We start from the raw sequence: 12970 nt of genomic DNA, 5'->3' as shown, positions 1-12970 counted from the left end.
GGACAGCCCGCCCAGTCGGCATCGGTGTAGACGCGAAGTTCCGTGGCGAAGGACCGGCGTAGAAGGAGCCTGAAGTCAAGTGTCCCGCAAGTACCGCAGGATCCGCTTCAGCGCGGTGAGATGCGGCTCCTGAGGGTCGTGCATGTGAAGGCACACCTGTTGGACGGCGTAGGCGATGTCGGGCCTGGTAAAGAGGAGGTACTGAAGGGCCCCGGCAAGACTCCGGTAGCCGGTTGGATCGGCGACCGGGGGGGCGGTGGCGGAGAGTTTGCCCTGCGTATCCACCGGAGTCGCGCAGGGCTTGCATTCAACCATGACAGCACGTTCAAGGATGTCGACGGTGTACTGCCGCTGGTGGAGGAACAGGCCCTGGGAACGGCGCTCGACGGTGACCCCCAGGAAGTGGTGGAGCGTCCCGAGGTCCTTCATCGCAAACTCCCGTTGGAGGCAGGAGATGATGCGACGCAGAAGCTCGGGGGAGGAGGCGGTGAGGACGATGTCGTCGACGTAGAAGAGGTACGCTGTATCCGAACCGTGACGAAGGATGAACAGGGACGTGTCCGACTTGGCCTCGACGAAACCCTGCGAACACAGGAAGGTGGCGAAGCGACTGTACCAAGCCCGGGGTGCCTGCTTGAGGCCGTAGAGGGACTTGTTGAGCTTGCAGACCAAGTCGGGTTGAGCAGGGTCGACAAACCCAACCGGCTGGGTGCAGTAGACCGTCTCCGTCAGGGTGTCGTGGAGGAAGGCGTTCGTCGTGTCGAGTTGGTGGACCGGCCAGTCCCGAGCCAGTGTCAAAGTCAAAACAGTCCGGATGGTGGCAGGCTTGACCACCGGACTGAAGGTCTCGTCGAAGTCGACCCCAGGGCGCTGGGTGAAGCCCCGGAGCACATAACAGGCCTTGTACCGCTCCAGGGACCCGTCGGCCTGCAGCTTCAGCTTGAAGATCCATTTCCCGGTGACCACGCTGGCACCAGGGGGAGCAGGCACCAGGTCCCAGGTGTGGTTGGCCTAGAGAGCCTCGTACTCCGCTTCCATGGGGCGCCGCCATTGTGGGTCGGCAAGCGCACCACGGACAGTCGTGGGTACCGGCGGAAGAGCTAAAGAAGAGGTGGCAGAGAGAATCAGGCGATCAGGTGGCCGAAGGACACCGGCCGCGCGGCGGGTGACCATCGTCGGGTGGATGTGTCGAGGATCACGGTGGACGACGACGGGGTGATAGGTCGGGACCTCGGCGGGAGAACGAGCCGGGGTACCGCGTCGACCACGGCGCTGGTATGTCTAGATGGGGTCGGTGTAGCGAGACGGCAGAGCGGGGAGTGATGGAGCAAAAGGCGTCGGTGTCGTACTGGGCTGTGTGGGAGACGAAGGGGATGTTGAGGCCGCACGTGGCTGTGCGGGGGAGGGCGGTGCAGACAGGGCCGCGTGAGGCGACTCAGGGAACGTCGAGGCCGCACGTGGCTGTGCGGGAGTGGGCGACGCAGGCAGGGTCACGCGAGGCGACTCTGGGAACGCCAAGGCCGCACGTGGCTGTGCGGGGGAGGGCGGCGCAGAGGGCGTCGAGGCCGCACGTGGCAGTGCAGGGGCGGGCGGCGCAGGCAGGGCCACGCGAGGCGGTGAAGTGGACAAACCGGCGGGGAAGGGAGGCACGATTGTGGGGGACACAGGGTCGAGGTCGAGGAGCACGTCGAGGTCGGTGAGAGAGGCAGTGGGGGTGGAGGAAAAAGGGAAGTCCGACTCGTCGAAAACGACGTGACGAGAGATGAGGACTCTGTGGGAGGCGAGGTCAAGACACCGGTATCCCTTATGATCGGGAGAGTAGCCGAGGAAGACACAGCGAGTGGAGCGAGGGGCGATCTTATGAGGAGCAGTAGAAGCGAGATTGGGATAGCAAGCGCACCCGAAGACACGAAGATGGTCGTAAGAGGGATGGACGCCGAAGAGAGCGAAGTAAGGGGTGGGGTGGGCAACCGCCTTGGTGGGGAGATGGTTGAGGAGGTAGGTGGCAGTGCCGAGGGCCTCAGCCCAGTAAGGAGCGGGAAGGGAAGCCTGGAAAAGGAGAGAGCGCACGACATCGTTCGTCGTGCGAATCATACGCTTAGCCCGGCCGTTCTGAGGAGACGTGTAGGGGCACGACATGCGGAGGTGGACGCCGCGAGAGAGGAAAAAGTCACGGGACACATTGTTATAAAACTCACGCCCGTTTTCTCACTGGATGCTCCGGATGGTGCGACTAAATTGAGTGGAGACCCAAGCGAAGAAGTGAGACAGGGTGGGAAAAGTGTCGAACTTCTGACGTAGAGGAAAAGTCCACAGATAATGCGAGAAGTCATCAAGAATAAGTAAATAATACTTATAGCCAGAAATGCTGATTACAGGGGATGTCCATACATCACAGTGTATCAGATCAAAAATGCCTGCTGCTCTAGAAGGGGAGATGGGGAATGGGAGCCTAACATGGCGACCTAACTGACAAGCATGACAGAGGTGCTCAAAAGATCCCCTACAACCGGAAACGGAGGTGCTGCTGGAGAGCTTAGACATCACATCACGACCGGGGTGACCAAGACGACGATGCCAAGTCACAAAAGAGGCGACGGCTGCAAGAACAGGCGGGGCAGAGGTCGGTGTAGTGGAAGCAGGCAGGCGAAGTGTGTAGAGAGGCCCGGGGCTGTCACACCGAGCGAGAAGGGTCCTGGTGGCAAGATCCTTCACAGAAAGACCAAACGGGTCAAACTCCATGGAACAAGAGTTGTCAGTAGTGAACTGACGGACGGAAAGAAGATTTTGAATAGTGTGGGGAGCAACAAGAACGTTGGATAAACGAAAAGGACCGGGAAGGACCACGTCACCGACTGAGGTGACGGGAAGGGCAGAGCCATTTCCAACCACGATGGAGGACGGAAGGGAGGGGTGGGGGAGAGGTGGAAGACAGAATACCTGCGTCCGGGGTGGTGTCAGCCACCCAGTCAGAGACTGAGGTGGGTGGGGCCAGCGTCATTGTGGAGGAGTTGGCGAGAGACTGCGTGTCTCACCCATTGGTCCAGGGCCCCCACACAGGTGGGGCCGGAGGCCCTGGGAGGGGAAGGAGCCCCTGCTGAGGCTGGGGAGGTGCCGAGGGCGCCGCCGGAGGTGGAGCGGCAAAGAAAACCTGCTGAGGGGTGGCGGGGCAAGGGGCCGAGGTGCCCGCGGACAGCCCGGGCCACATCTGGATGGTGCCAGTCCACGGGTTGTAGAAGGATGGCCACTGGGAGCCACCTGGTGAATGGCCTCGGACGTTGCGTCCACTCTTGCGACCACGGCCATGACCACGACCGCGACCTCCCTGGAGCCAGTAGGCTGCCGAAGAGCTCCAGACGGTGGGAAACCAGAGTGCGGTGAAGAGGATCCCCCAGAGGCAGAGGGGGGAGCCCGAGGAGCGCTGTAGAGCGTCGTGGCGGGAGCGGCGATCGCAGTGGGCGGAGAGGCGAAGCTCCTCAAGAAGCAGATCGTTCTTGGTCTCCGCAAAGGTGGGAAAAGGCTTCATGCGGGTGAGGATGGGCGTCACACGATCGAAGCGAGGGCTCAAGCTGCGGAGGAGGTTGAGCACGAGGCACTCGTCGGTGATGGGGGCCCCGAGGGTGCGAAGAGTGTCTGCCATCGTCTTCATCTGACGGCAGTACTCGTCCACAGAGAGATCGCCCTGAGCAAGCTGACGAAAGGCGGTCTCGAGGTACAGAATCCAAGTATGGCGGTGGCCGAGGAACTGAGCCTCAAGGGCACCCCAGATCCGGTGAGCAGTGTCGTCCGATACACGAACGATGTCCTGAAGTTCGGCCGTGAAGGGACGCGCATGGCCGGAGACAGCGGGTGTGGCGGGGAAGTGGGTCGCAGGGGGCGCGGCGACGGCCGGGGGCTCACTGGCCGCAGAGGGAAGGTCCGCCAGGGACGTGGCGGTGCCCAGTGGGGCTCCTACCGCGGAGGAGATGGTCGCCGGAGGAGGGAGGGGGCCCGGCAGCGCGCCAATCGCGGGGGAGAAGCTCGCCGGAGGGGCTGCGAGGCCCGGCGGCGCTCCGGACGCAGAGGAAGTGGTGGCCGAAGGGGCGGCGAGTCCCGGCGGCGCGCCGGCCGCGGGGGAGAGGGCCGCCACAGGTGCGGCAAAGCCCGGCGGCGCGCCGGCTGGGGGGAAAACGCCCGCCAGGGGCGCGGCGAGTGCCGCCCTGTAGGAGAGAGGAAGGGGAAGGGGAGGGAAAGGGTCGCCGGAGAAGGGAGGGGGCGGCGGTCGGTCGTCCATGGAGAGGCGGCGGCGGCTGGAGGGGAGGGGTGGGGGCGGCGGCGGCTGGAGGGAGGAAGAAACCTAGAGCTCTGGTACCATGTTGGATTGGATAGAATGTTATTGTACAAACCCTAACCCTAACAACTACAGTGATAAGGACCCCTAGTGGGCTGTGAGCGAGGCCCATGTACACAGATAGTTAAAAGGATTCATGGGGATGCGTTGTCTACGAGACGAAATTGGAATAAGGATTAACGTGCGGATACCTGTGTCAAGCGTTTGAACGTACTAAACACATGTCGGGAAATATGGTAACCGATAAGCCTAGTACTTGATTGAACCTGTCTGTAGACTTTACTCCTCACTGGACCTGAGACGGAGTCTCCCATGCCGGATTATGGTGGGTACAAGTGTGGATATTGCACGGCGGCGGCCGGGGTCAATAGAGCATGGTACGCCAAGACCGTGAGCCCTGATCTGTTGACGGGGAATCGATGGGGACGGCTGATATGTGTGGGGACGGAGTGCCCCTACATGTCGTGTGTTTAGGTTTACCTTACAAGGTTAAAACTCGATTCGAATCGTCTGCTTCTCGCAGCTAATGAGACTGCTTGATCCATTGTACTACATTGAGTAATAAGTGGAAATGAGGATACTGGCAAAAGATGTTGATTGACATAATGTTTAATACCATGTATGGATAGTTAGGTGCTCATCTAGTCTAAAATTATTATTCTAGAACCGGAAAAGTTAAAACTTGTTTTAGACTCAACTAGTGTTTTTGGCAAACCAAACCCCTCAGCCAAACAGCTTCATGGTCTAGAGGTAGAGGAATAGACTCCTCACACCGGGTAAGTCTAGCTGAGTTTTAGTATATTCAACCTTCCTTGTGGCATAATTTTTACAGTTACTTCCTTGGATGATTAGTTGATGGTGTGACTTGGCCTCCATCCCTGCCACCGGGATAGACGGTTGAGTGGGTTGCTGCTTCCGCAGGAGAGGACCAAGAGGAATAGCATGGCCAGGCTTCGCCATGTTACTCGGTTTTCTCCATTAGTTATTTCCGCTGCATTAAAAACTATGGTTACTATTTCTGAAACTCCGATAATGTAATCACTACTGTTACTTTCTTAATTTATGGTATTATGCTTTATTGTATTTCTCTGTGCCTCACCTTCGAGTGAACTAGTGGTATTCGATCCTTGATAAGTGGCTTTATCGGACTAGATCCGAGGGACTGACGGGTTATTCCGATTTAAGTGTGTTGTTGCCTCCAAGGCGTGACTCGGGCACTTAAACTGGAATAATCTGGGTGGTTCCGCCACAATCAAGGCGTGCTACATCAGCACCAAGGACCAGCTTGCGGACCTACTCACGGAGCCCCTTGGGAGGGTCAAGTTCTTTGAGCTTTGCTCTAGGTCCTGAATGGCTCAACTTCCCAAAAGAGAACGCAAAGATTTAGGGAGAGAATGATAGAATAAGTTTTGTGGCCTTTGTGGGAGACACACCATCTTCTTACTATAGTTAGTGGACAGTATCTCTGTAGTTTAGCTGCAGTTTGACTGCTTTAAAGGACAGATCTTCTTGCTGCAGTTAGAGCACAGCATCTCTACATGTTTAGCATCTCTAGGAGCATCTTAGTATATGTTCGGCAGTCCCTTGGGCTATAAATATGTAACCACAACCCTTAGATGGGTATGTCATTGTGTAGTGTGAGAAATAAACAAGAAAAAAATTCTTAACTCGTAGTGTCATCGTCTCGATGAGAGTAAGAGTCACGTTATTTATAGTTTGTAGTTGCAATATGTGTTTATTTGGCAATCAAACAAGACATCATCAGCTCCAAGGGTATTTAGGTCCTTTTACATTTAGAACAGACAACCTTCTTGCAGAAAATTAGGATTGCAAAACACTTAGATTCTTCAGCTAGCAGGTTCTCTAGATAGACCGCTTCTCATAAAAGCTCTACAGAAATAAGTTGTCCCAAAAGGTCCTATGAAATCCCACATCAGCTTTCTACACACTAATAGAATCACCAGACAATGAAAATCTAGTAACCAAACAGAGTTTGCTTCACATGTTCCTCCAATGAATGCTCATAATTGATAATTCTCCATTAGTATTAAAAGGGAGTATAACAAAACTGAAATGTAATGATTCTCCATGAGATATCCCGCACAATATAACACGGTTTCATCAGAGAATAAGCACCAGCATAACAACAATCTAAGAACACAAAACAGGAAGAATCAAAGATATTGTTTTTTTGTCGATTTATATTCTGTCAAACAAAAGGTAGGGCATACTGAACATAATGGCAGGCTACATCTCAGTGGTGGAAACTAGAGCCAAGCGAAGTGAGAGCTGCTCCATGCCAGTCCTCAAGCCCCCCACAAGTACACTCGATTAGATTAATTTGGACACTTTGATAATTAGACAACCAAATAAAAAATAAAGGTAAACAACCACAACAGATGGTTCAGCCTCTTCAGCAACGAACATGTAGTTTGTTTGGTTTGAGGAGCCACTATATCCAAGATGAGGCGATGCATCAAGGGTTCATTCTTCGTAATAGTACTAATTATTATCTTGTGAGGCATGAGGTGATGATGTCATGTATGAATCTATTTTATTCCACAAACCAAACAAAAAAGTGAGGAATGAGTCGATGTTGGACTAACTCATTACTCAAACCAAACACCATATTTATTAGTAATTTAGTACACAAACTGGAGCATGAAAACCACAGAAGAAAAGTCTACACCATGCAGGCAGAAGTAAAAAGTGGGAGAAGTCTACACTATGCAAGCAGAAGTAAAAAGTGGAAGGTAGATTACTTACAATCACTCAAATACAAAATATTACATGAAATTAACTACTAAGTTGAAGCAAACAAAATAACAGGAACGTGTGTGCCAAGAATTACAAGCAAGGAAAGCAAAGAACAATTCCACTGACCTGAAGACATCATTGCCGTCTAGCATGAACACCTCGGTAATTCTTCCATCATCTGCAGATAAAGCTGCAATGGGACCAAGACGCCTCCTCTCCCCTTCCTCCCACATGTCTCCAATCACCCTCCACTTACCACTCCATAGTCCCAACGCCACCGCGTCCCGACAGTACACGTCATTTGGCACCACTCCTCCCAACGTGGTGTATCCATCATAGCCGCCCATCACCCAGAACTCATCCTCACCACCATCCCCTGCTCCGCGTGCCAGGAACCCAACACACCCAGCCCGATCACGAGGCATCGAGGCACCAAGGTGCCACGAGTGCGTGGTGGCATCATACCACTCGGTGCTGCCGGTGCGGCTGCCGTTGGAGGGGAACATGGGGTGTCGGGACCCGCCACCGGCGACGAGGAGCCCGCCAGCACTGGGCGCGTGGGCACACGCGAAGCTTCCCCGCGGGAGCTGCATGTCGGGAAGGCGTTCCCAGCAATGTCGAGAGTTGGCAAGGTCAAGCCGGTAGACCGCCGCCGAGGCGGAGGGTTGCCCCAAAGGGTAGCTGCGGGCGTCGAAGCAAGACCCGCCGAGGACGTAGAGGTGGCGGCCAACGGCGAGGGCGGTAAAGTTGGCGAGGCCGTAAAGCTGCGGCGAACAGGGGAGCGGCGGGAGGGGCCACCAGGTGGTAGGTGCGGCGGGGTCGAGCAGGATCGGGGAGGCGAGGGATGGGTCGGTGGGGAAGAGGCAGAGAAGGTGGCGGCGCGGGAGACGGAGGCTACGGCGGAGCGGGAGGAGCGTAGCCGCAGAGAGGAGCAAGCACCAAGCGCGCGAGGTGGCGCGGAGGCGGGACTGGTCGGGGAAGGTGAGCAGGCAGAGAATGACAGCTGCAACGTCGTCCGGGAGCCCCGGGATTAGCGACGCCGCCGCTAAGGCCGAGCTCGTACGCAAGGCTAGGGTTCCGGCGATGCGGCCGGAGTCAGAGGAGGACGAGGCCATTTCGGTCCCCTCGTCGCAGGATTCCAGAAGAGGTCAGAAAGTATAGTCCGCCTATTTCCTTTTCCTATATATATATATATTATTCTTTAAAGCCGGTTAGAAACGGAGATGCTAGGGCTATCCACGTCGACAGAAAAACTTCAAGCCGCTCGATCATGAATCTACGACGCGGCTCTATCACATTTTTATACCCGGCAGCTCGTGCAGCCACGCAATGCTTCTAGAGAAATCGGCCACCTCCTCTCTCTCCCTCTCCCTCGTATGGCTCGGTCGTCGCCTCGTTTCACCCCGCCCATCATGACCACCGCTCACGGCGCCCTCCCGCAACCCCGCATCTTCCCTCCCTTCCTCCTCCTACCGCAGCTCCAATCCATCTATTCTCTCCTCCTCCGCCTCTGATGACGACACCGAGCACCGCCGCCGCAGCAGCAAGTGCCACCACCACCTCCATCAGCACCCCTCGCGAGCGCACCTTCATCGACGAGTGTCGCCGCCGCGTGCTCCAGCACCTCGGCGTCGCCTCCGACCCACCGCCTCCCCCAACTTGCCGCTCGTCGTCACCTGCCGTGTCTTCCCCTTCCTTGCCACTGGCACCCCCGGAGGAGCCCGGATCCAGCGACGGGCTTGGGAGGCCCTCCCTGGCGCGAAATCCCAGCTCTAGAAACTGGACTACTACGGCACATAGCTCGATTTTCAGAGAGGTGCAGGAGGAGGATGTGGTGCACGAGGTCTGGGAGGGGCTGCCTTCATCGCCGAGGTCGACAAGCTCGCCCCAAGGTTAGCACTTGGCACAATACCAATACATCCATCCATGCATGATAATATTACATCTTTTTCCGAACTATGTGGAGGGCAGGATATATGCAACAATCTGATATTCCATAGTACCTGAACCATGTGGCAACAAGGATAGATTTTCTTATGTTCTCCATGTTATCTACTCAGGTAGAACCAGTCTGGCATACCATCTAACTCATAATATGCACCTGAGCTGTGTAGTCGATGTTACAAGAAGAACGTGAAAGGTGTATTCTATATTTGGAAGCTAACAGCCTAAGACGAGGAAGCCACTGATTGCAACTACTGAAAAGCAAGTGCTACGACGTTATACACCTGCAGTTGTTGAGAAGGTGATCATTTGCGTTTATAATATCTACTTCTTTTATGCAACCTATTGAAGCATGTGATTTTTTTATATTTATTGTTGGGCATGATCCGAAACTTCGTTTTTCTATCAATATCGGGTTCCAGGTAACAAACAGATCTCTGAACTTCTTATTTTCCTTCACGGCTTTGCTTATTTTCTTCATATGTAACTGGGAGAGCTTACTATCTTGCACTTGACCTCCTTCCGCATTCCTACCTAACAAGCAGGGCCATTGTTTTAGTGGAGAAGTACTGAGCTCCTGCTGCTTGAGAACAGGAATGTCCTTGGTTTCTTGAAGAACAATAGCCTGCGAAGCTTCTGGTACACAAGCATCATATTTTGTTTCCTTATGTAACACCTTCGCTAATCGGCGATCAATTTTTTGTGACACCATGCAAGCTAGATGGTGAACTCTATGTGATATCATCTTAACAGGTAGATGATCAACTCTTCCTGTCTCGCTAGGTGAAGGGTCCAGACTTCCCGAAGGAAAGCAACATATACTGCAAATGTTCCTGTTATTAATGCAGTTGATGAGCCAATGCGACATCTAGGTCGGGTAAACGCTCAGTTTCTTACTCTCTCATGTCTTACTTTAAGAAGTTGTGTTGTCAATTATATTTGCTATCCCAAAATATTGTCTGTGACTAACTGATGTTTAGAAATAATGTTTAAAAATGATGAAGATGCAAATATGCACGTCATTGTTTAGCTACCTTCCTACTAGGCATATAAGATTGCTATTGAGCTAATAATAGATCACCTCATTCACCTGCAAAAAAATGACTACATGATCATATATGTTTCAAGTAAAATTTATGGACATTTAGGTTAGCTATCCAAAAATATATATATATTGACCCCCTACAACGATTCCATGTGCCTTGGTGATTACATATTTAATAGACCAATGCAACTCAATGGAACGGAGAGGACGCTAATTGGGACATGTTCCAAAATTAAGAGATGTGTAATCATAACAGTTAATTTAATGACTATTACAGTTGTTTGTTCTGGACACAAACAATAGCATTTATTTACTGCAATATAAGCCAAACCCAACATCTTTTTGTTTGCAATCTACACTCATGTTTTCCCCCTATGAACAGTTATTTACGTGAAAGGTTCTTATTGATGGCATATCCGACATGTTATACGGATCTCCAAAGTTGCTACTTGGTACACCTCGCCTTTCCTTTTTCCTCCACCCCTCCTTCAAATAATTTGCCCGACTTTGTTTAATTCAGATTATTGATTTTACCGATCATATGTGTACATGTTCCTGATCCTAGATACGATTAAAAATTCTGTGCCATAGCATTTTTGCTCTGTGTTCCACGTTTTCGTATGACTTATAATGGGATTATAATATTCAGCTCATGAGCTGACAAAAAAGGTCATGCATTTTTTTTACATAACAACTAATTATCAATAACTTAAAAATATCTGATCTGTACTCGAAGGACATCTTGGGGACCAAAGCGACACATTAAAGAGTTATAGGTCCATACAAAAACATGTCAGGTTCTACGGTTCCCTCTTTCCTTTTTTTAAACTTAATTCAGAACCTTCTTTTGGTGAGGATAATCTCAAGGTTTGGGACATGTAAGTGCCTGCTGTCAACTGCCGTGTCCATTTCTTCAGACAAGGAAGGAAATGTTTCCCCCCCCCCCACACATTGTTAATGCAGCCTATGATTCAATTATTTATTCTTTTTAATTTCTTCATCTTTTTATAGTCCTTTACAAATGCTTCTGTACATCTTTGCTCCCTACATAAAATTTCCACCATACCACATTAATACAATAAAAAAGACACATAATCTGACAGAGTAAATGAAATCATTACAAAAGGGGAAAATATGTGCTCAAGTGGTAACAGCAGCTTACGATTTATTCTTTTTACACTTTTGCATGCAGAATGATTTCGTTTTGTTTTTAAATCGCACAAAATTCTTATTTTTCCTGACTCAACAACTTATTGCACTATTGTATACTGCATGACTAACACTGGAATTGTAATGTCTCACATCTTAGTTCATATAACTCATATTACAACTAACATAATGTGATTTCAGTAAACTCTTAAATGCATTTATTTACAACTCACTCATTCCATTTTAACAGCTGCAGCAAACTTCCACTGATAAAAACAAAAAGGTCGAACCTCCGCTTCAATCTCCTCCAAAGAGGTAAGCTTCAATATAGTTTCCTCATATCCATAAAATGTTAACTATTCTTACATGTACTTTTACACAAACCACATATTTGTACTTCATTACGTAACGGACAATAAGATTATTACAGTTCTACCTTTCATTTAACATGCTCAAATAAAGACCACTTAAAAACAGAGATTCCACGGATCAAAAAGAACCACCAGGAATCATATATGGAGCCATACGAAACTGATTAGTTTTAGCACTCTTCTACATTTTGTCATCTTTTGTTATCGATCATACTTATCCTTTTGTAACTAAATATACTGCCCGCACATATAAATAACCATTCAACCGTAGTACTGGATACTAAGATCAGTTGATGTTGTCTAGCTTATAATTATTTTGGATAATGGCCCACTTAGATGTATTACAATATCTCCTTTCTACATACATTTAAAAAAATCATACAAACTATCGCGCTGCCACAGATTTCTCATTTTGTTTAAAACTATTTTTCAACCGCGCAACAATAAGAAGTAAGCACCACTTTCTTCATACTCAAACTTCCAAGAGTAATTGGTTTGTTGTGAAATACCTTTTTGTGAGTTTCCTTTTGATTAGTTTGTAAAACAATTTTTACACATAAGGAATCAAGTAAGCGGAGAACAAATTCAACGCACGCATCTTTCAGTTTTCATCTATTTTCCTTTGTGATCTCGACTTCTATGCATTCCCTTATCTATCAAGTATTTATAGTCTGTTTATTAGGACTGCATCATAATTGGTTTGCGCTATTTACAGAATCATATATTCACACTTCTCTGTCCTAAATTTAATAATATATCGAGCCATCAAGTATTTACAGTCTGAGGACTGAATCATAATTGGTTTGCGCTACTTTAAATTTACAGTATTTATAACTAGCATTATAAATAGTGAAAAATATAGCTGCACTATATACACTCTAACACTTGGCAGATAATTGCATAAGCTACCATGTTTATCAGTCGGAAAGATAGCAACCAGTAAGGAACTTCCACGATGTTGACATACTTCATTTTCAAAGTGTCTATATCCTTCTCGCTGCTCAATGCTAATTATATTTTCTAATTCATCCTTATGTTTATGCCTGACAGTCTTGCTTTGACTATGATCATGACTAAGTACAAGGGTGAAAACTATATTCGGTTTTTCAGCACTAGAACAGATTCATCCTTTCGTTTATGCTTCATATTCTTGCTTTGACCATGACCATGACTAAGTACAAGGGTGAAACTATACTTGATTATTCTGCATTACAACAGTAAAAAATAATTTACTATATATTAAAGCCGAGTCGAAAACTGTTACCTGGTGCGTCCACGTCATTCTCTTTTGTGCTGACCGTTCGATTGAGTAACGACGGGTAAAAACACCTGCAACTGACAAGGACTGATGCGTCGCTGCTCCATTCTTCATGA

At 49.9% G+C, this 12970-nt stretch overlaps 1 protein-coding gene and 1 long non-coding RNA gene across 2 annotated transcripts in view; one reads left to right on the top strand and one right to left on the bottom strand.

The window, feature by feature from the left end:
- The window catches only part of LOC100282773 (kelch motif family protein), a 30717-nt gene extending 22470 nt beyond the window's left edge, over window positions 1-8247 (bottom strand). Inside the window, exon 1 of the mRNA NM_001155679.2 lies at window positions 7214-8247. Coding sequence (NP_001149151.2) covers window positions 7214-8202 — 989 coding nt within the window. The 5' untranslated portion in view covers window positions 8203-8247. The remainder of the gene's footprint in view (window positions 1-7213) is intronic.
- A 1092-nt stretch (window positions 8248-9339) lies between these two features.
- On the top strand, window positions 9340-12705 carry LOC111589341 (uncharacterized). Its single transcript, XR_004849546.1, has 4 exons — window positions 9340-9670; window positions 9815-9903; window positions 10459-10528; window positions 11476-12705. It is a non-coding gene; the product is annotated as an uncharacterized lncRNA (long non-coding RNA).
- The last annotated feature ends 265 nt before the right edge of the window (window positions 12706-12970 follow it).

The sequence above is a fragment of the Zea mays genome, chromosome 5 (assembly GCF_902167145.1).
Source record: "Zea mays cultivar B73 chromosome 5, Zm-B73-REFERENCE-NAM-5.0, whole genome shotgun sequence".
Lineage (NCBI taxonomy): Eukaryota > Viridiplantae > Streptophyta > Magnoliopsida > Poales > Poaceae > Zea > Zea mays.
This window is presented reverse-complemented; position numbering and strand designations above follow the sequence as displayed.